Genomic DNA, 23985 nt, shown 5'->3' on the forward strand with positions numbered 1-23985 from the left:
TGAATTTAGAGCTGAACGATATTAAGAATATGTGCTGTGCTGAAAAAGGGATCTCTCTCTGCTTATGAATGTGAAGCCTGCACAGATATTTCTCCTTGACCAGACTAGTAATGAATGTGGTTGCAGTTCTCCCTCTGTGATGGTGTAGAGACAACTTTACTGTAGAAAAATCTGCTGGCAGAAGCGCTTCAGAGAAGAAGCCACTGAGGCATTGGCCAGAGCAGTGGACACAGCAGGAGGCTGTTGGAGACCTGCAGGGTGCCAGCCAGGGAAGCCTGTCCCAACACCAGGAACAGACAGCACCAGTTGCTGGGTTGGCTGCTGGCTTCTGCAGAAGTAGGGTTTGATCCAACAGCCACCATCCTTTGAAACTGGGCATGGACCCAGAACTTCTGAACCCAGAAGTTAGCAAGAATCTCTCAGTAAGATCTTAACTACAAAAGTAATCTCAAAGTGGCTGTTGCCCTGGAGGGAATGAACTGATTTCTTCATGCTTGATGTATCTCTCTGAAACATGAATGAGGGACTTGTCTTCGAAGTGGAAAAAACCCTGTAATCAGGACAAGGATATAATATTTTTAAGGCCATTCAATTAACATGAAAAAATCAATCACTTTTATTCTATCTAACGTCTTAGAAGCTTGTCTTCCAAAACAAAAATTTTGGAAAAACTTGGAAGTCGTAAACCACAACAAACAATAAAAATAAGTGGATGCAAAGAAACCATGTTTTATTAAACTCAGAACATAATTTCGGAAGAAACCATGTTTTATTAAACTCAGAACAAATAGACTTCTCTCCTGTCAGACCTTATATCTAGGGGGGAAGAGAGGGAGTATTTAGTTAAAAGGGGAAATAAGAGCAATGAAATAATGAACTAGTTTGCCTAGCCTTTTCTTTAAAGTCCTCAAGGTAGCTATTCTATGACCTTTTGAAACAAATGCCTATCAAGGTGACTGGTGCAGTTGATCCTGCACAAAGGCTGGAAAATAAATTTTATTTTCTACAGCTACCAAAAAACCTGAAGGAAAATATTCTTCCATGTCTATTTCTTCTTCCTTGGTTTCCCTTACTTTTTGTTTGTGAGACAATTAGAAGCCAATTCTTCATCATAAAGCTTCAGGGTAGAAAGGGAAAGCTTATGTTACCTACTGGAAAATTGCCCAGATGCATCTCAACTGATAGCTGCACCTAAGTGAATGTTGATTGCAGGAGCAATGGCAAATTGCCACTTACTTTATAAGAGTTTTGTAAACTAAGAGATGTGATTGACAGCTGACCTTGTATATGCTGTACCAGCATTAGCAGGTATTTGAGTAGGAGGAAGGAATTGATTTGCCTCATCACTTCCTATAGTCTATCATTAGGGGTTTTTTTTCCTCCACAGAATTCAATTTTCATTTCAATTCTTAATTAATAGCATTATAAGCATCTCCTCCCACCCAGAAGGTTTCTGTACTTACATGAAGCTCCTAAAGTTAAGTAAGTGTGAATGTCTGTCAAGTCCTTGCAAGAGACAATATAAATTTTATGTATTTTGAGTAAAGGCTAATTAATAGCTAATTAGTATAATGGAAGTAATAGAAAGCAGATGCAGAGAAGACCTTGTGGAAAATTATTATGAATTAGATAATACGTGATTTGGCCAACACAAGCTTGCAGATAAGAATTAAAATAGTGGCCATGTGGAAGGACAATCAGTGTCTGTCTATTCCCTACACTTTGGGAGTAATTTAATCTGGTTTGTTACTGTTGGTGCTTCAAGCTGTTCAGTTTTCACAAGTAGGGCTCTGATCTGAACACTCCTACGCAGGCAAGGCTTCATGTACAAAACAGGCACTTACTGAGGAGTTTAGTCTTTTTAATACAGAATGGGAAATAAAGGGGCACAAAAATAAAACGCAGTCACGACTTGATTTAGTTGTACTGTGGGAGAACTCCTTTTGATTTCACACTTAAATACGCATTGGGTTGGTCTGGCCTCATTCCACTGGTTAACTTTCTCCATTTTAGCCAACTTTGCCTATTTTTCTACCTAGGCAGTGCAGCCTTTCATAGGTGTGTGAGGCAGGATTATTGACAGAAGTAAGCTTGCCATTCAGTAAGATTTCTCCTCATAGAAGAATTATCCATTCTGAAATGGCTGATGCTGTCGTTAAACATATTATGCTTTTATGCGTTTCTGATTGCCTCCTTCAGCAACAAAGATGTCTGGAAAAGTATATTAGCCATATGGAATTATTTTACATGTGAAAAATACGTTTTGCTCTTTTAGTGAGTTCTGGGCAACCTTGCAACTTTAAAACATAAGCATACATGTTCTGTCTTATATGATTAACTCATTAGGTTTCCAATTTTCATAGAAAGATGTAAGGGATATCTTGACTCCTGTACATGTTGAAGCGAGTTATCGTCTGGGGCATCATATTCTACAGAAAAGAAATGTTCAAGAATTTTCACCACTTCAACCTGTTCTTCAGCGCAGGAAAGAAAAAGATGTTATAAAAAGCAAGGTTAGTGTATGAGTTCTCTTTATTCCAGTGCAGTGAGTAAAGATTCATGTTTTAATCTTCAGTTAAAAAAAGCTTCACTGATTCATAGTATGCAAGGGAATGCATCTTCCAGACCAACACGTAGAGATAGTGTCTTGATCTTAATAAACCAGAATGCTAAAAACTTGCCTAATTTTTTGCTAAAAAAAACTTCGCAGAACTTGTATACAATCTGTATTATGATTTAAAAATAAAATAGGTATGTGCAGAGAACTTGCCACCACATATAGTACTATATATACCTCAGTACACATATGTATGAAAATCACTCTTTGAAATATCCTTTTTCAACTACACAGTGTGAGTCACTTTCCAATATAAAATTGTACTTTAAAATTATTTCTGTGTTAAATACACAGTATCGTGTTGGTATTAGTCTTGAAGTGTTGATATTGCTGAAATGTTAGTTCTGTAATGGTACTGCAGGTTTTCAAATACAAAATCTGTGAGAAAAAAGAAAGAGTATATTTTTTATCCTTCAGTAACTATGAAATTAACCATTTTTCCCAAAAAAATCACAACTTACTAAGAGACTTTGACTTTAGTGAAAGTCAGAATGTGCTGAATTTTTAACTTTTCACAATGGTAAGCTCCCCAGAAAAGTGGTCAGTGCACCAAGCCTGGCAGAGTTCCAGAAGTGTTTGGACAATGCTCTCAGGCACAGGCTGTGACACTTGGGGATGTCCTGTGCGGGCCAGGAGCTGGACTTGGACTTGATGGGTCCCTTCCAACTGAGATTCCTCTGTGATTTGTGTAACTGAGACAGAGTTGGCCATCAGAACTCCTGAGATACATAAAAGCTGCTTTTAAATGGCATGCTTTGACTTCTTGTTCTCATTCAAAATCCTGATTTAGAAACCTCAGAGTTACAGAGAAAGAAAGAGGGTGATGTTGAATATAGTGACATAAATGTGCTCTCTGACATACTGATAACCAAGGCATGCACACCTGTAACTCTTGGTGTCTCTGCTCTCGTCAAACCTTACTCAGAGGAGGATAAGTAAGGGCTGTACAATTAAACTCTAGCAAAAAATTAATAGGAGAGACTGCACAGACAACAGTTCTGCATCTTCAAAAACATTCTGCCCTCCTTTATGTACTGCTGTAAAAATTGCCTGAACATACACCCACAGGTTTAACTGACAGACTAGTCTGGAAAGCCTCTTCACTGTTACTCTGGATGCACAGAAGGCGTTTGAAAAATGGAAAATCATAGCCTGATTGAATTGTGTGCTAGCAGTAAGAACTATTAGACAATTCCTGATGCTTAGTTAGTAGGTGATGGGTTTCTTTCTCTAAAATACTGTCACTCACTATAGGAAGCATAAGACACTGAATTGCCTTTTTTTTTTTTAATTTGGCTTTTACAGTTTATTTTTGCAAGATTTTGCTCCCAAGAAAATTGTTCAGCTGACTTGAGAGTTTCTGGAAAAGTTGTTTTTCCAAAGTAAGTATAAAGTAGCCTTCATGTTCTTTGGACAAGATTTAATAAGATTTTATTTAAATTATTCCTTAATATTTCATATATAAATAACAGTAATTTGCAAATTCTCAGGAATCCCTGAGAAAAAACAAGAAGTAAAGCTGTGCTTAATTGAAGACTATTTATAAATCATAAATCTTCCAGGAAATGTAACAGAAATCTATATGATTGAAGAACTGTTATTGCATAATTAGAAGATTTTACAGCTCGTAAAATACATAAATTTGTGTTCTATACTTCATATATAACGGGGCACAGATGACACTGCACAATGTATGCTCAATATGCAGACTTCATAACTATTGTAAAATTGACAAGCTGTTGGTTATTTCTGCTGCTGTTTTGGATATACTGTACTTGCACTTGTATGAAGTCTCCATCAGTAGTATAAAACTGAAGATGTAATATTCTTAAATGAAAGAGCCACTTAATTGTTTTAAGTTCTATTTTATCATCACAACCTTTTTTTCTTTATTGACTGTTATATTTTAAAGTAAGAAATAAAGGTAGTTGGTGAGCAAAAAGAGGAATTGTACCTGTTGTGAATCTCAGCTATTTAGATATTTTATATGTAACTTGGATTTTCTTGTGTCATTCATCACTTTTAAAGTTGATTCTACTTAAAGCAAAATACTAGGTTGAACAATCTAAAATGGCATCAAAAGATGCTGACAGTCACATAATGCAGATTAATCACACCTGTGTGATCCTGAGCACAAACCTTGTCATCTTCATAGATTTCAGAGTAAGATGAGTATCTTTCTGCCCACTTTAACGTGTGGTCTGTAGTATGAGTCTTAAGTCCTTTAATTTTCTTAGGTTATTTTATTTAAACACTCATAAGCTTTTCAGAAAGAATGGTTGTGCAGCATTTTCATTCGTGACATTAGAAATGCAGTTTTATAAGTGCCTCCAAGCTCTAAGAAAGGAAAACAGATTACAGCATACCTGCTTGACATTAGGCACCAGTAGCAGATTTGCAGTGTAAATAAATAGTCTAAACATCTTGATAGTGTGAAGTGTCACCTTAAATTACCTTGTGCCCCTAGAATTTCGATTAAAAATTAGTTAGCTGTAAAGCGATAATTTATTTTGTCTTGACAGAATGCATTCATTATCCTTGAAGAGCAAAGCAAACACCTTTGGTTTTAAAAGAAAGAAATCAAATAGGGATGGCAATGTAATGCTTTATTTACTAAGTTACAAGTCTTCATGTATACAGTATCATGCTTTGTTTAAATTGCTTAGCTTTTGGCCTGCTCTGTAAATTTCTAGTCGGCATCATGCATTTTTTAATGAAGAATGAAATATGATTACCCAGGAAAAGCTTTAGTTTAGCTTTGTTGTAGTCCCAGATGTGCACCTGGTGCTTTTGTGTACTTGTGTGTTAAGCTGGGAGGCATCTTTGTGACAGCATATTGTTAATGAGCTTGGCTTTAACGTGGGTAAAAGGAGTGAGTGGTGGGTATACAAGTACTAAAACAACGTTCAAATTTAACCTAAACTTGACAAGCTACCGAAATGTTAACATTGTGTTTTTCTTTAATTTGCTTTTGTCTTGGAACCTATCTGCTTATGCAGTGCTTTTGCCTTCTGTTGCTTTTGTAAGTGCCAGCTTCTTTCCCAAAGGTGTTCAGTGACTAATGCTTTGGTTTCAAGCCAGAATATCTGATAAATGTCTATTTCTAGGCACCCTTTCTACAAGTCTTAATTAAACTTTAATGTCAAGCTGAAGTTTACTTTTAGCCCCCGATAGGGTGTCTGCACTTGTAACATGATTATAGAACATTACATAGATCATAATAGAGCCATGTTCACTATGCCCCTCTTCAAATTAACTCAATCCCAGATCTTGAGTGCAAAGAGTGAATGTTGAAATAATGTCTGAAAATGCTGTGGCAGTGATAAATTGCTATTCTGGCCTGTAAAGGAAAGGACTGGCCCTGGAAGGGCCAGAAGCACCACTGGGCTGGTGGCAATGTCCTTGTTCTCATTAACCACTTCAGGCTTTAAGGGGTGACCATCATGTAACTGGTCTTGTACCTTAGTTACAGAACTGAGTAAAACCTTCCCTCACATCTCCACCTGAGCTTTGTCAGAACCAACTGAAATTACCTAAAAGAGCCTTTGCCCTACAGGCTGTTTCTAGAATTACTTTCCATTTATATTATGATAATTGTTTTTACAGGCCTCATGATAAGAAAACGTACCTTGGTGTTGGAAGTATGAAGACTTTATTGTTGAACATTTCTCTGCTTAATGTTGGAGATGATGCATACGAAACTTTCCTCCATGTTCACATTCCTAAAGGTCTTTATTACATTCGAGTTTTAGAATTGGTAAGGAAAAAAATTTCTCAAATAGTAACACCTTGATATTTTTCTTTTTCAGCCAGGTGTTTCTCAAATTATGCTTATGAATCAGAGTTTCTGTAGATACTTCATGTTCTTTTCATTAAAAGCTGCCAAAAGATCAATTTTTAAGTTCTTAGACTTCAAGCTACCTAAATCAAGTGCAATTCAATCAATACAGACTTACGTAATTTCAGTAATGACTAAAATAAATAATAAAAAGTCTTAAAATTGTTTCAGGATGTTATGGCTGTTTTTTGGCTGATGGTCATGTTTTCAGTGATCACAAAGATCTCATTGAATCTGCTTTTTCCCAAATACACAGGCTTATAAAAAGTAATAAATCTAATTGTTCTCTCTTTCTGCCTGTTAAATTGTGAGTTGGCTTTTAACGAGGTTGGGTCTGGGTCTGGTGCATGTGCCTTAGCTTCAGTAAAAGCAAGAAGCAGATGAAGTAATTGATACAATAATCAATATAATCTGTAATGTTAAAGTGGCCATGGGTGTCCTGGATGTTGGCATCAGTGAAATAACACCTGTGTCAGGAAAATATAAAGCACCCAATTTTAGTGTGTGCATGTAATTTGAAGTGTCTGAGAAAACCCTTTTTTATTTTGATCATTAATAATTTGTCCTTTATTTTAGGAAGAAAAACAGATACATTGTGCAGTATTAGATAAAGAAATTAATGCAGTGACACTTGAGTGCAGTGTTGGCTATTTGTATGTGGATCATAACTCAAAGGTAAGCTGTAAAAATCTCTGAATCTCTACTCCATTCCCAACTAACATCTCTTATCATGTTGATATCAGTGTCTCTCCTCCTACTTTTAAATTAATTACTTAAACATTCCCTGGAATAATTCATTAAGGGACAACAGTATTTGTATTAAGCATGAACTGACTAATGCCATGGACATGTGCATCAGGTCAATAGAAAGGGAGTAGAAGACACAAAAAGCAACTATTTCCTTAGTTCTGAATTTTTTTAGGGCAGGAGATTCTAAATGAGCTTAATAAAATATTTGCATTGAAACTGTGTTGAGATACACTATCATTTGATATAAGGAAAATTTTATTTGTTCTACAGCTGGATTATAGTTTCCTCTTGGATGCAAGCTCGTTAACCAGAGCAGAAGAGGACCTCAACATCATCATTAATGCTACCTGGTAAAGCCTAATAAAAATTGCTCAATATAAAATACTACTTTCCAGATAACTGGAAAGGCTTAGTAAAGGAGGATTGCAAGAAAGTAAATTGGCTGCAAATCAAATAGAGAAACTACCAAAAAAATGGATGTTAGATATTTAAATAATGAGTAGGTTTCTGCCTGTAAAAAATGTGGGGGGCATTAATGCCTGACATAATTGTTACCAATTAAATATTTTAATAAGCTGAAAAGTCTGTTTAGTATTTTTTAGAGAAACAATGTATAGCTTATGATGATGCCTTCAATACAGTTTTTTCTCTCTTTGCATTTTTGTAGTAAAAATGAAGACGGGAGCATGTTGCTGGATAACATGCTAACTTTACCTATACCTCTAAAATATGAGATTGAGTTAAATACTCATGGGTAAGTCACCTATTAGTATTACCTGCACATCCACAGGACTGTTGTCTTGTTACTATTCTAAATTCACAAAGTTTTTAAGCTGAAGTGTGACGTAGCTGAAAAATCCTGTGACTGAGTTGGCACAGCCATTGTAAGAGGTTTTTCCTCTACTGTGAGATGAGACAATCAGTATTTGTGGTGCTTTGAACTTGTTTCTGAACAGACTGACATGTTTAAAAAAGTGGAATATGTTTTACAGGAAGATGTGTTTAATAAGAGCCCAGCAGATCCTCAGATTCCTTGCTTAACAGGAGCCATACTCTGCGTTTGTTGTGGGGCATTCATGGAGCATAGCTTTATGACTTTTTATGATTCATCTGCCATTTTCAGAGGAAAGAGTACAAATGTAGAGGGTTTCTATTCCAAAGGCAGATGATTTCTACTCTGTTTCTAGATTTACTTAGAGGCAAACTTGGGTGTTGACTTAAAACCAGTCTTACTGGTGGTAGCATGGAGCAAAAAATTATGCTAATGATATATAGAAATCCTGTTTATTAACAATTTCTAAACCATTGTAGGTTTGTGTCACCAACTTCATTTGTTTATGGAGCAGAAGAGAAAGATTCACCAGTGACATGTATGAAGGAAAATATCAACTTCACATTCCATGTAAGAGTTTTCCTTTCTAAACCCTGTCATCCTTGTTTTGAAGGTTAATGTCTAGTGCATCTAATGACAGTCTAGACAGTCAGGAAACTTTTAAGAGTACAAGGGCACCATGAGTAATTTTTGTGCATTAGTGATGGGAAGTTGCTGTTAATCCCTCTTAGAACACTTTTTTTGGCCTGGCAAATCTTCCACTGAGTGATCAGAGAAAGATTTCCTAACACAAGGCAGGATTGAAAGTGGTAGAGCAGTTCTGACTTGACACTTTTTCCTTTGAGAAATGCTGCAAGAGGAATTATTGTAAGAAAAAGGAATTAGGAGCTTCTTAAAAGAGTTATCTATAGCATCTTCTTAAAAGAGTTATCTATAGCATCAAATTTGCCTGCAGTGGATTAAAAGCAGGAGTTTGGACATAAATCTCTACTAGTTCCTTTTGCCTACACTCCTGGCAGGCAGTCTGCATGACCTCAGGTACTCATCACAGATTAGCACTACTTACTCATCAGCTTTGGAGGAGGGAAAGGTTCAGTGAGCCCACAGAATGAATGAACAAAATGTTAACACTCCTAGCACAATTCACTTTCGTGACAGCACAACAGAGCAGATGCTACCCCATTCTATGCAGTTTTATGAATTTGTATGTGTATGTTTTTATTCCTTGAATAGCTACCCTTGAAGCTTTAACTGTTGAACTCTTCACCTCTTCCCCACAAGGTTATCAGTGCAGGACCAAGCATGTCTCCAAATACCAGCTTAGAGATAATGATACCAAATGCTTTTCCACCCAGGGACTCGAAATTATTCAACCTATTGGATATCAAGGTAAGCAAAGTTTACTTACTGTATTAGTAGCTGTGTAAATTCTATGGAGAAGCAGAACAAAGTCAGCTGGGTACTCAGTCTGTGATTTGCTAGCTGTGGTGAAGCAGAGTGAACTAGAACAGGATCATCTTCAGCTCCATGTGTTTCAGAATTCTAGAAATAAAATGTACATTTTTAATAATGATGTTATATTTATTTTCAGACAACAGCTGGACACTGCTCCTATAATAAATATCCCAGAAACTGTGCTGCAGCAGAAGAAAATGAAAACATATTAAAGGATGTCATCACTTTCTTTTCAAAGCCTACTAAGAGGCACATGGTAAGGTCTGTCTTTTGGCATCAGTGGGAAATGGCTATGTGAACGAGCCTTAAGAGTGTATCTTATATAATGAATCACAGAGGATTCTTCCAAAGATGTGTGGTGGGACCTGTGGTAAGTTCAGGGTAATCAAAAGTGATTTTACAGAAAGGGGTGAGAATTGAGTGGAGAAAGTTGATTAATGACACATTGCTGAAGTCAGGGTGTATGACAGGCACCTACAAAAAACTGCCAGAGGGGTATGGAACTGAATGAGTGGGCAAGCAGAACGGCAGAGGAAATTCAGTAACAGAAAATGATGTATCAGGGAAAAACAGGCTTTACTTTAGTTACATGAAGTAGGCAGATCAAATATTAATTTTCTTTTCCTCATCAAAACAGTGTCATCAAACAAAACTAAGAGGAGCTAGGTTAAAAAAAAAAAAACCAAATGTTAAAAATAAATTAATTTCAAGGAAAACTATTCAAGTTAATGTGACTTAAAGTCAATAAAAATTACAAAATATATGGAAATAATTTTTGGCTGGGAAGCTATTAAAAAAATTTGGGAGGCTGGGAGAGTACCATACATGTGTGGCCTGTTCCAGCTCATCCGTCTGTTCCTGTTCACAGACCCTGCTGGAGATGAGACATTCCACTCCACAGTCCAGACCAGAACTGCTATTTTTTAGCATTGCATCGCTGAGGCTTTGTCCTCATAGAAATCTTGTCTTAGTTTCCAGCACCTTCTTTAATATCCTCTTAAAAAATAACAAAACTAGAAAAACAAGCAAACAAAAAAACCTACCCATTTTTTAAAATGCCTAATTTGGGACTTTTAAGTAAGCACATTACAGGAAGTATCAGCCAATGATTGAGATAGAGCCTGCACTAGAGTATATCCAATCACTATTCAGCAGGGTAGTCTTGGATAAAGATATAAAAAACATAATCACATACAGCCTTGTGTTCTTGTCTCCTCCACAGCTGTGTGAAATGGTGCTAGCTGTCAGTGTACAAATACAAGGATCAACCAATTACACTGTTTGCACTATGTAACTGCATAGAGTTATTGTCATTCATCATTGTAATTTGCAATAACAGTGTAAAAGTAAACCCTAAACATATAAACAAATTAAGACACTTGCTCTTTTTCAGTCTTAAAATAATTGAATTTTTAATAAAAATTACATGTTTTGTATAACAATTAGGTTGGTCTCTTGTTACTGTACCTTTAACACCTCTGGACTGACAGTGATGGATGACAACCTCAAGTTATGCCTGGAGTTTTCAAGAATAAACATGAATCCTTTTGTTTTGGTCAGTTCCTATTGTCTTTAACCCTAAGATTATACAGTTGATCAAGTTGAGTTTTAATCTTTCCCTCCCTTGTACAGTACTGCATGAAAAATGACAGCCTTTGCTTAAAAATACATTGCAAGCTGGGAAACATGGAGAGTGGAAAAGAAGCAACTGTTCACTTGCATCTGGAGGCTACTCCTTTACTTTTACAAATGGTAACACATGAACTTTTCATACTTGAGGGGAATATTTCAAGGCAAATTTGCAGTATTCCCTGCATATAAATATTCTAGGTGTTAGTATTTGTTTCCTAACAGTGAAACGTGATTTAAACATGATTAAATCTAAATCTTGTAGATTTTAATCTATTTTATGTTGCCAATGCTAAGGCTCAAGGTGCTGTGTGAAAAACAAAAATATGTATTTTAGTTTGTCACTTTATATTTCTGGTATATTTATGTTTATGGTATATTGCCTATTCTTGCTGGGTTATGTAGGATGGGATTTAATTTCCAGTCAATTGTATTTTTCTAAGAAAAGCAGCATGGATGTGACTTAAGTAAAATCCAACATGGCTTCATTCCAGCTTCTGGTACTAATTTGTTTTGTACCCAGAAAAAGGCACCATTGTGTGCTTGTGTGAGCAGCTGTGTTATCATTTTTGCTGGGCAGGAATCAATGTTTTAAAGTTATTTTTTAAAAGACAGAATTATTTAATTTTTTTTTTAATCAGGATGATGCATCAGTATTGAAGTTTGAAGTAAGAGCAACAGCCTGGCCAGAAAAAAATGCAAAAGTTATTGAACTACACAAGGACAAGCACGTTGCATATGTAAGAATTCCCTTATGAATTTGTGATGAACATGTTAAAGTAGAAAAACTAATAGCAATTAATATTGTAGAATTCTATACATACCTATACATCAGCAATGAATATAGTATTAATTAATTTTCCTGGGTTTTTTTAGTATCTATTAGGGAAAAAACCCCAACAGTTAGCACTAAGCTTATTTTCTGTTTTTCAGGTCTATTTGGAAGGAGTGCACCACCAAAAGCCAAAATACCATGTTACTGTGCTAATTATTTCCCTAGGCTTAATAGTTGGTGTTACCCTGCTACTGGTTCTTTCATTTATATTATGGAAGGTAGGTTTTTAGTATTCCTTAGTCACTTCAAGTCAGGAATTCATACTGTTGAAGGATTTTTGGATCTGGGTTAAAGAATAAATAACATTTTATTATGATCTGTCCTTTCTAAAGAAAGAAAATTCCTCCTGTAACTTGGCATTCTTCAAAAGTATGTCTCCATTTTTTCCATTTCATTTCATCTTCTGCATGTTCTATGTTTTCTGTACTCAACACTACAAATACCTTTACAATGTTTTATATAGCATCTCATGTTTGCAAATGATTTATTTATTTTATTGAGATCAAATGGATCATTTTTGTGGGATGGTGCTCCGCATTTAGTATCACTTCACATGCGATGACCGATAGTCTAAAACACAGTTTCATACCAGTATAAAATGTTTAAGATCTCAAACTGCAACATAAATACTAAAAAAATTCAGTGCCAAAGAGAAAACTAATAAGGATGCAGATCCTCTGACAAGTCATTAAGAGACTGTTAACTTCTTAACCTACATTGCGACTTTCTCCATCCATTATTTTTACATGGACATGTAGAAATGAAACAAATTTAACAGGAACATTTTATTACCATATTTTTTAAAATACTGTGTTCTGTGGACTGTTAAAGTTCACAAGTCCAAGTCTTTATTCCATACCAGAGAGCATTAGCCTCTCAAAAAGTAAAAGAAGAAAAAGCAAACCTACTTTTTTGATTGATGAGTAAAACTTGATTACTTGGTATGACAAAGCTCTAGCAAATACCATACTTCATAAATGTCATACATATGCATTTTTATTTTAATTAATCTTTTATGGTTTAGATTTGATGACAAAGATTTGCTGACAACAGATTCCAAATTATGTGTTTCAGATTGGCTTTTTCAAAAGGAAATACAAACCGGTCCCTCAAGACACGAACAGAAGAGACAGCTGGAGTTTTAAAAGTGGGAACAAAAATGACTAAGATGGCAAATAACTGTTTGATTTTAAAATGAAGAAATTAAAATTCAGATCAATTCACAAGAGAAACATCAGCAACAAGAAACCTAGGCCCTGAGCTTACTAGCTGTCTTATAAAACATGCTTTATTTCCTTGAACTGTATGGAGGATACAACTTACAGTACTGTTCTAATATGGAAATGGTAAACCAGTTTGTTCTGAAGTCTCCCAGTAATATTTGAAATGCCATAGATATATATTTGTATATCCATATATATATATATATATGTGGTTTCAAACAGACAGAAGAACACTAAACACAAAGAAAAGAAGAATTACCTACCAAAAGGAATATTTGTAGAAATAATTTTTGGCCAATCCTCGAAAGTAAGAACTCAAACACATTAGCATGAGTTATTCTATTATTTTTGAAGTTTCAATAGTATTTTGATCAGGCATTCGGGAAGAAATCCTCTCTCCTCTTGGTCTGGCATTTTACCAAGGGTAAATGAGGTGAAATCCACAGGACTGTAATAAAACACACGGACACAGAAACTGGCTCTCAGAAGCTCTTGGCTTCTGCAGGTAACCTCGTAAGCTTTGGCTTCACAGGCACAGCCACATCGCTGAAGGTACTTAGGCACCCAGGCAAGCCAGAACCATGAAGGCCAAAGGTGAATTCAGAGCAGGGAATTGTGTGGGGTAGCCTGGAGATGCAGCTGTAGAAAGATTAAAGTATTGGAGATCATAATTTGTAGCCATCAGAACTTGGTACTTGCAAGCATGATAGATTTACTTGTTTCATCCTTTCCTCAGACAGTGCTGCCATAAGGTTTTGGATTTCTCCAATGAATTCTTTTTAAAGCAAGTATTTATTTTTATTTATTTGAAGATTTTTCTATAGTACTTATAATAGGATTTAGTGCTGGCATTCTTCCAGAACCTGAATAAAAAGACAGGCTGCAGCTGACAAAACAGAGAGACACACATACCCAAAAACTCCAACTGCCAACTGTAATGGGCCAAATTTTATCTTCAGATTAAGTACTTTAGGAAGTACTTAATAAGGAAGTCACTTGGAGAGCCAACTTAGGTTCCTGGGAAGGTGTCAGATAAATACCATCCAAACAGGCACCCTCAGCAGCCGCTCGGCAGAAAGGCGAATGACTGAACAGAAACATGGATCAAAACCACTGCTCTGCTACACCAGGAAGTTTCTTCAGCTAGCTAAGTTTGCACTGCCACCTAGCTTTAGTGAAAGAGCACAAGCCACAAGGGAAAAAACCCTTCCTTCACTCCCCAGAACAGCTGGAGGATGTTCAACTTCTTCAGTAACTGAATTCATTGCACCAGAAGGACAGAGTATGGCCGTGAGGCCGCGCCTTGGATGTCTTTCTGAACTGCACCGAGAAAGGAATGTCATCTGTAGAAATGCTTTGAAGCTGCACCATCCCATGGGAATTAGCCTGAAACTCAAACCCACAGCGAGTGCCTTCAACAAGCACTTCTGCTACCAGAGTGCCTGGTGCCATAAAAGCCATGTTGCCACAGCTTCCAAAGGTATTTGGGACCATTTTGTAACTTCCTTTCACTTCATTTGATGCCAAAGATGTGGATCACTCCAAAGTATGTTTTCCTCTTAATATCTACAGTGCAAGGACAAATGAATGTGCATATATTTTTTTAAAAAGTCAAAATAAAGTATGTCAAGAATGAAATACTTTCTTGCAAATCTATGTGAAAACTGTACTAAGAAAATGCTTACCTTCCACGTGGCTTTAGTGAATTTTTGCACTTTAACCAAAAAAACCTTTAAACAATTAACTCGTTTGACATTACAGCATGCTGTGAAAAATATACCTCAAATACTGGAAGAAGCATTCGTGTCCTTTTGAGTACAAACAATGCAAGGAAGTGAAACAAAAGCATTTTATTTATCTTTGAAATAGTTTACATAAATCAGTACATGTGCTAATGATGCCTTGGAAATTGTACACTTTCTATTCAGATTTGATTGTTAACACATAAATGTTGGCTGTCTTTTCTTAGGATATGAAGCAAAATTATGAAGCTTTTATAACCCAAGTTGACAAAAACTGAATGTACAATGACCTGATGGTGGCAAGATTATAAAGTATTACTCAATTTCAGTTTATTAAAAAAAAAACAATGAAGTTAAACACATGAATGCTGTTTGTTCTGCAAGATCAATCCTTTTTTTAAATTTCATTTAATAAATAACAGTTAAGTCTACTAAATGTTGCTGGAATGCCTTTTTAGACAACTTAAGCTTAATTTGAGCCTTAGCATATTAAAAATATTTGATGGGATAGAGTATGAATGTTAAGTGGAGACTGCTCCCTGTGACTTGGATGCCAGGTAACAGCTTGGGTTTAGGAGCCAAATCCTCATCTGCAGTACTTTAGCTGCAGTACTCAGTCCTGTGTATTTATCACAAATCAGAATTTTTACAACTATTTAAAACCATAGTAGCTGTAGATCTCTTGTAAAGGCTTAAGCCCATGACTTAGCAACATCGTACAAGGACTGGATTTCACACTACCCTCGACTGCTTCCTGAAGAAAGCACCAAAAACAACTCATTCTTGCCCTAACACAATGCAGCTTGCACACAATTTGTGCACTGCCTTCTGAATGACTCCTAGAGGAGTGACCAGGAAAACATTCCTTACCCATGCTCCTGCAGACAGAAAAACATGGTCTGCTACTTTTCATCTCAAAGGAAGCCAGTTCCCAGAAAAAATAGTCTTAATTTGCTGTCCTCTGAAACAATTTTCTTCAATATTAAGTAAATTACCAAAAGAAACAAACATGCAAGGAAATAATAAAAATTTAAGTCAACTCTAAATTATTTATCACAACTTTAGTCTCAGCAACAGAAACTATGCTGAATAACATTTCAGTTCTAAGACAGAGAAAATACTGATTTTACACAGAGTGGTTTTTAAAATACATTTTAACAAAGGAAAGCCATATAGGACATCAGCATATTCTTTTATATTATTTGACTAGAAACATTTTGAGAGCGAACAGATTAAGGCAACATTAAATATTATAACTAGAAATAGAAGTACTTGATTAAAAAAATAAATGCATATATTTTTATTTTGCCACCACTCTTCAGCTAGAGCTGGTGAGTAGAGCAATGGTTCTTCCCTGTGTTGAACTGAGTTACCTGACAACATGGACAGCAGCAGCAGACTTAGAAGTATCTCATTCTAAAAAAATCTAGACTAATGAAAAAAAAATTTCTTCTATTCTGATGGACCCTTCTCAAACCCCAGATTTGTAAGAGACCAATATAATCAATTTTTTTCTTGTTAAAGCCTAACAGCTTCGATATAGTTAAACAGAACCTGATAAAAATGTATAATTTAATAAGAATTTAAACCCAGAAATAGAACAAACATCCCTATTAAGCTTCTGCTACGGTACAAGTACAAGCTTCTTGCATCAGTACAAGTCCAGACCTTGGAGAGCTGTACATAGGGGTGAGAACAGAATTCTTTATTACAGAATTTCCAGTGTCTCCCTTCTATATGCAGTTGCACGTCACTTGAGAACTCTCCAGGTCATCAGTGTTCATTCCATAGAGATCAATAAGTTGAGGATGCACCCTGTGAAGCAAGGAAGTCAAACTTCATCAATCAAATGTCATCAACTCTTGCAAAGGGTGTGCTGCTTTTTGAGGTTGGCAAGGAGAGCGAATATGTATGAGCTTTTATATGGAAATAATAAATCAGGGTGAATTAACAATTCCTATAGGATCATCTTTAGAAGAATATATTATATATCCTACAACATGATCTGCCTTTTATTTTATATACCAGACTGAGGTATGTGCCTTCAACTAATCCTGTGTGCACTGCAGAAAAATGAGCCACTGCCCATTTAATTCCACTGATAATCTTCCCATTCCCTATGTATTTGTGGTCTCATTCTTAGATGCTGGATATGGAGACTATTGTCAAGCAGCATTAAGTTTTCCAGAATTGAAGAACTACATGTTTTTCTTAACCTGACACGTGCTGCTTTCCAAGTAGGAATCCTTGTCCCCAAAGGAGTTCCTCATGGGAGACACATTATATACATCTGTTCTCCAAGAAATGGAAGGGTAAAGTAACAGGAAAGAAGAAACAAGAAGTAGTAAAGTAACAAGAAGGAAGAGAACTGCAGTGGAAACTGATGAAGCACCAGGATGGAAAGGCCATGTGAGTTATAACAAACCTTTCCAAAGATGAACACAAGGCAACCAAGGCAGAGTCCCAGATGATGTTGAAGGGACAGACCCTGCAGTGCACAGTGGTTCTATTGTAGGAGCATTTAAAGCACCTAACTCTGGTACCATCTGTGCTCTAGAAATGCAAAACTTCTAAGACTGCAGCACTAATCTCTTATGGGTATATGATCCCTAAGTGGGATATTTAGCCTTACCGAACATGAACTTCTGATGCTTCCTTCATTAAGTCTCCATCTATATTCCAAGGGCAGTTTCCTTCTGCATTCAGACACACATTTTCCTTGGCATCAGGTCCACTTTTCAGCCTTGGTTGTACTTTTACTTCTTGAACTGTGTAGGTCTCAACAAAGGGAAAATTGAACTAAACCAAACACAGACAACAAATGAAGATGAAAGATATGGGTGGTAGCTTAAAACAAAATGGGCTACTTGAAATCAAAAAGCTGGCTTTTTTTTTTTTTTTGACCTAAGTGGGAACATTTAACTCAAGTTTTGACCACATGAGCCATTAAATATTCCAGCTAGCATTTACAGATTAACATGGTGCTTTTATCCTAAATAGTGCCTCAGGAAAAAATGCTAGTGTTCCATTTGTTTTCCCATATTAGACTTGATCATCCTGCAGGTAAGGGGGTATACTTCGTGCATATCAAATACTTTCAGAATATGTGAAAGTCCAAGCAGATTGTTTCCTGTGCTCTGTTCATCATTACCAGTGATCTTGTGCTAAACTGGGCTAGCTTAGAATTCTAGTAAATGGTTGTCAAGCTTAAAGGAGGACCCACATCTTGTCTGATTTATAACTACAAAGGCAGAGAGAAAAGCAAGGCCTTCCTCCAAATGCATAATGTAAAGCTTAAGCTACTTCCTCAAGTCAGCCATTAATGCTGTCACCTGGAATTGTCACCCATCTCTCCCCCAAATTCCCTGGCTGTAGATGGATTCAAACCCAAACCTTCCTGTTAAAGTTATTTCACATAATCCTAGAACATTTGAATGAGTACCAGTGTGTTTGGGCCATGTAGTGGGGGCTTGAGGCAACAGTAAGATCTGTGTTTGAATTCTTCATTTTTCTCTTCTGAGACAGAATTATGACTACACTTTTGAAATACAGTTCTGCAAACATCATAACTAAACAGGATGCATACCTGCTAAAAATCAATGCTCACAACCCACTGCTGCCAGCACAGCATGGCATGACCTGATGAAATCACCAACTTTACCTATTTCTGACAGAGTTGTGTGATGCCCCTGCAGTTCTGCATTCTTCACCTCTCTACTACACAAAATTCAGACACAGCATGCATTTCCTTATTGTGGTGAAAGGGCTTTACACCCATAAAGCTATGGTACAATACAAACACAATTTAAACCACAACAGATGGACTGAAATAGGCTAATCTGTATTAGTCTAGTGATTTAAAAAAAGAAAAAAAAAATCAGATAAAAAGGGGCTAATGTATTCTGACAGGAAGCTAAGTCTCCTTACAAGGATGCTAACATTAACTCTTGCAGCTTGTCTACTTTCACGATTAACTGTTCTTTTTATAATCACCAGAAAGAAATTAATGGTACCTGATTTTTTACACTGGTGTATCTTTTCAGATGCCTTATAAACTCTGTTCGAGAAGTATTTTGTACAACAATAAGAGCCATGCTTCCATTATTCAACCTGAAAAGCAGACCAAGAAGATAATTTGTTAATTTGGAAGTATAGCAGGCTCTTCAATAGCCTAGATTAGAAAGAAAAATTTTAAAAAGCCTACAAGAGTAAATTAATAAGATAGTCTCAATGTTTTTTTTCAAATCTTTTTCTGACCCCCGCCCCATAGGTTGATATAAATTATGCATTGAAGTTATTCAGAATTGATATATTTATGACATATATTGTAATAATAACTTGTAGTCCTTTATCAATAGCCATAATTTCTTGAACACAATGCATATAATCTAAGGAAAGCTTGCTTTTCTACTTTTCAGACGTTTTCTAAACATCGGGGATCACAAACTGTTCTTTTTACTTTTCTCTCCAGCAACATGTAACAGTTATCATAAGTGCTGTGAGGCAGAGCTGTGCCCAGAGAACAGTGCCCTGGTGCATGGAAGCCCCCAGCACAGCACAGTGCAGGAGGGTTCTCCCACCCCTTGCATCAACACCCATGCTGTACTAACAAAGGCTGCCATCTCCAACTCACACTCTCTTAGCAGTTCTTGGTACAGTTCTATTTCTACAATTCACAAAACAAAAGTTAAGGACTAAGAATTTTGTACAAGATGAAACAGTCCTGTACTAGAGATTAAACAAGAAGAGCTCCCACAGTGCAGAGGCTCAGTGGCTCTCAGCATCCAGTTACCATGGGTATTTTAGCATCTTTGAGAAGTGGGGTCAGTTCTCAGTGAGCCAGTGTCAGCTTCCCCATTCTTTAATAGAATGTACCTGGAAACAGAAGCTAACAACATGCCTAAGTCCCATTTGAGTTATAGAGACAGATCAGTGTTCAGCAAGAGTTATCTGATGAACATAGCAATCCCTGCTGACACTGCCTTCTGGAGAGAGATGGTGTATTTCCAATCTTCTGCAGATATATGCATACATATACTTATTTATTTATTAATTTATTCAGTATCTATGTTTGGGTAATTTCTTAAGAGTGTTTTAAAAAATTATTTCCAGGCTACCAGCACTGAAAGTGATAGTTCAGATAGCTACTGAACAGCTGCATCAGAAATGTTGTCAGACTATGGTAACAGCACTATCTGGGAGGGTAATTGTTACATAAACATTAAGTGAGTCACCTGGCACAGCAGTACTTTGCTGATTCAGGGAAGAGTGATGATGACATTTAAAAAGTTGCCTCCTTATCATATTTGTTTCAAAAAAAGAGCACAGCAGACTACTGGGCATTCAGTACTAGGGCCTTTCATCTTTAGAAAAGAGAATTCTCATTAACTCTAGAAAGCCCCATCTGCAGTGAAGCACAACACCTATGCTGTGAAAAGTACATCCCACAGGGCTCACACAGCACAGACGGTTAGATGTATCTGGACACGTTTCTGCAAATTTACACCAGTGTAACCGGAGTCACAGGCAGCAGCCAAAGCTTGCATCCCACTTCAAATGTCTTCACATGGCAGAAACCTCTTGGGGGAAAAAGAACAGCAAGAAGAAACCCAGATGAGTTCCTTCCATAGTGGGTCTTGAGTCTCTAACGATCAGTGCCACATCCCCATATTAAAAAGACTTACAGTCAATATGCTATGCAAAGGAAGCTCCTGTTTGAGTCTACCCTTCCTACTCTACTAGCTCACCACACTAAGATTGTTTTTTAAAAGAGATGAAAGAATCAAGGGTATTCTTAAACACAAAAAACCAAAAGGGAGATAGCTGAGCAGCTACACTGGGAGAGAAACTGGCTCATTCAAAGCTGCAATAATTGCGTGTTGCTATCACAAAATTCCCTGTCCCTGAGAAATGGGGAAGACCAGATAGAAAGAGAAAGCAAAGCTAAAATTCTCATCAGAATTTTCCAAGTGACTGGAATATAAAAATACTAAATGCAGAACAAAGTTCCTAAGATGGAACAGCATCAGAGCACTATCTTGAGGACTATGAGATTAGTGGGACCCTGGTAGCAAAGAAAATTTCTCATTAAGGTTTAATCATAAATAATTTGGTTCTACATTGTTTCCAAGAAGTCAAATTCCACTAGGTAAACCAGTAATTTTGAAGAAAAACACCTAATGAATTATTCTCTAATTTCACCTAGTGACAATCTAATGAAACAAAAGAGACTCATTCCATAAACTTCCCTGAGTGCTGGGGGATTTTTGGTACACATTCATGCACACACGAGTCTCTGCATTCTTTTTTGAGGGAGCATTTTGTACTTTGCATACAACTACAAAGTTTGTCCTTGCTATTCTGCTCAGTTGCCAACTGGATACAACAGGTGCAAATATTTACCACCTAAGAACTGCTTTGGTCACCACAAAGCAGGCTCTCAACAAGGAGCTAAAGGGAAAATGAGTCAGTGTCAACAACCAGGTTACATACTCCTTTGTTTCCCTAAACCCTGCATGTAAAGCTTCATTTCCCAAGTTCTGAGGGAAAACAAAACAAAAAAAAACAGTAGTAAGAAAAAGACATGTGTGAATTTTAGTCCTTAATAACATGAGAAAGACTCATTTCATTTTTGCTGGCTGTAGAGCAGAAGACAAGGGCCACTTTAATATTTGAAAAAATAAAATTAAATCTAAGGGCAAAGTTTCCCCATAAAGCCAAATCCTATGACAGATGACTGCTCGATGACTACTACTTAAGTCAGACTTGCCAACTAATTTAATCACAGCAATTATCCACTCATAATTCTAGTTAGACTGCTTGACCTTATTTGCCTGATCCAAAAACTGATTACAATTCCTGGGATTATCAAGTCTGCTGCAGTCTATGGTCCCACCCCCAGTCCAGAGGGACAAGACTACCTAAACATAGGCTCATATTCTCGGAAAAGCCAAGGTCTTAAGGTAAGATGTCAGAATTTATAGACATGACTAATTCTCTAAACCCACACTGACCTCGTATTAGGTGCCAAGCCTCTTGGTGCCATTGAACACAGACAAGGGATTGCCATAATGCTCACATTCAGGAAGTGACCCTGAATTTTCTGCCATTGATCCTTGCTACCTAAATATAACAGAGTAATTCTATATTACTCCAGTTAATCACCCATGGCTCACTTTGAAAAAATTCTAAAAGAAGAAACTCACCTTTTTTTCTTCTCTCTTTCTTCTTTCTAAAAGGGTGGAAACACGTAGGTAAAGAACATTAAAGTAATTTACACATTTAAGCAACATATACTTTTTTAAAAAGTAGCATATTAGTAGAACTGAACAAATCAATAATAGTGAGTGGAAGACTGCCTTGTAACAAAATCCTCTGTAACAGTCTACAAGAAACATAGTATGTACAAATTTGCACTTGTCAAAATAAACATTTTTTTAATATTATATCACCTGTTGATTGAATTTGAACAAAGTAAAGAATCTGAAAAATTTTATTCTTCAAAGACATATTTTTGTAGCTTTGGAATTTCTTGAGTCAGTTTTACTTACCCATCCTTCTCATGAGAGTCTTCCTGCACAGTTTGTAGAGGGAGAAATGATAATTCACATTCCTCTGCCCTAGAAAAGTAATGACATTTACTATGATGTAAACCAATATTCTGTTAGACAGACTTTTATTGAAGTTGAGATTATTTTAAGGAGATTCTGAATGTACAGAATTTATCTCCTCTTCAACTTGTAAGGGATATACATCACATCTGAGTTAAATCTGTCTGCAATTAAGATAAACTACTGCTCTTTCTTTCTTTATCAGATTTATTATTTCACTTTCCTCAAGAAAAGGAGAAATAGTAGAAAAACATAACATCTCTTGGCGTACTTGAGATCTGCCAGTGTTTTGATGAAAGCAAAATCCTTCCTCTGACTGGAGGGCATCCAGCGGTGCTTCTCGGCCAAAGCCAAAGTCCTCGCCCCAAACCCAAACATGGCCGAGAACCCAAAGCGCAGCAACCTGCTTGCAGTGCTGAAAGTACACACATCTACTGCTTGAACGTGTCCTGAAATTTCATAGATAGAGAACAGGAAAAAAAATAACACCTACACTTCAAATGACACGTAACTTAACATTTCTTTTTCATCTACTTCAGCTGGGGGAAAAAAACCCTCCAGACTCTTCTCTCTCTAGGAAATTAAGTTTTACTAATCAAAATCAGAATCAATCTAGATAGAATTAAGACTCTATCAAAGTAATTTCAGATGCTTGAGAATGTTAAAGTTATGGTAAAACATTTGGCTACTTTGTAAGGCTGCAAAGGGTCTGACTCTTAATTCTATGCACATTTTCAACAACGAGAATCAAGGAAAATGCAAAATCGCCAATATTTGCATAAATTTCTGCAACCATTTCACCAAATAAATGTAATGACTGCACATTGTACTGGAGGATATATGGGAACTCTTAAATATAGGTTTTAAATATGTTCATATTTACAGTCATAAAATATAAACATGTAATTCTGTTCAAGTTAGGATATATACACTTTTTTTCTTTCACAGACCCTGGGCATCTTCCATTGGATTTAGTGTCTCTGATTTCTAAAGAAAGACAGGTTTAGATTTTGGCTGTAGAGGGTTTTCAATTATGATTTCAGAAACAGAGCAAAGGCTCTTGCACTGCAGACTGCAAGACCAAGAAAAGAGATACTCAAGAGGAACCTTACTGTTTTTCCTCTTTTGTTTCAATTTTAAAATCAGTTCTAAAGAAAGACTGCTTTGAGAACAAAATTAACATTGTCTGACAAAGTATTTGCTATTTCCTAAGACCCAAAAATAAGGTTTGCACTAGAAACCTACTTCTCCCTTTTAGCATAATTACATTTTCTCATTCAAAACCCATTTATTGTGCAGACCCAGTGGCAAATGATACCATTTTTCTACAAATAAAGCTCTCTTATAGAAACTGCTAGCATTTAAAAGAAATTCACCCGTAGATAAAACCAGGATAGAATCATTTGTGTTTAAAAGCCTTCCAATATAGGTTACAGTGACACAGCAAAATGCTA

General features: G+C 36.4%; 2 protein-coding genes across 2 annotated transcripts in view; one reads left to right on the forward strand and one right to left on the reverse strand.

Annotated features, from left to right (window-relative positions):
• ITGA4 (integrin subunit alpha 4) overlaps positions 1-15832 on the forward strand; it is a 35836-nt gene extending 20004 nt beyond the window's left edge. The window contains exons 16-28 of the mRNA XM_005519856.3: positions 2364-2513; positions 3923-3999; positions 6224-6374; positions 7032-7130; positions 7476-7555; positions 7873-7959; positions 8517-8607; positions 9319-9426; positions 9629-9748; positions 11125-11244; positions 11763-11861; positions 12055-12174; positions 13031-15832. Coding sequence (XP_005519913.2) covers positions 2364-2513; positions 3923-3999; positions 6224-6374; positions 7032-7130; positions 7476-7555; positions 7873-7959; positions 8517-8607; positions 9319-9426; positions 9629-9748; positions 11125-11244; positions 11763-11861; positions 12055-12174; positions 13031-13123 — 1395 coding nt within the window. The 3' untranslated portion in view covers positions 13124-15832. The remainder of the gene's footprint in view (positions 1-2363; positions 2514-3922; positions 4000-6223; positions 6375-7031; positions 7131-7475; positions 7556-7872; positions 7960-8516; positions 8608-9318; positions 9427-9628; positions 9749-11124; positions 11245-11762; positions 11862-12054; positions 12175-13030) is intronic.
• Positions 15833-15944: 112 nt separating this feature from the next.
• The window catches only part of CERKL (CERK like autophagy regulator), a 49780-nt gene continuing 41739 nt past the window's right edge, over positions 15945-23985 (reverse strand). The window contains exons 7-13 of the mRNA XM_005519857.2: positions 22803-22980; positions 22472-22540; positions 22127-22152; positions 21935-22043; positions 18935-19031; positions 17554-17720; positions 15945-16736 (exon numbers count right to left, since the gene is read on the reverse strand). Coding sequence (XP_005519914.2) covers positions 16655-16736; positions 17554-17720; positions 18935-19031; positions 21935-22043; positions 22127-22152; positions 22472-22540; positions 22803-22980 — 728 coding nt within the window. The 3' untranslated portion in view covers positions 15945-16654. The remainder of the gene's footprint in view (positions 16737-17553; positions 17721-18934; positions 19032-21934; positions 22044-22126; positions 22153-22471; positions 22541-22802; positions 22981-23985) is intronic.

This window comes from Pseudopodoces humilis, chromosome 8 (genome assembly GCF_049639895.1).
Source record: "Pseudopodoces humilis isolate 2021_Gansu_Grassland_sample_001 chromosome 8, ASM4963989v1, whole genome shotgun sequence".
In the NCBI taxonomy this organism is placed as follows: domain Eukaryota; kingdom Metazoa; phylum Chordata; class Aves; order Passeriformes; family Paridae; genus Pseudopodoces; species Pseudopodoces humilis.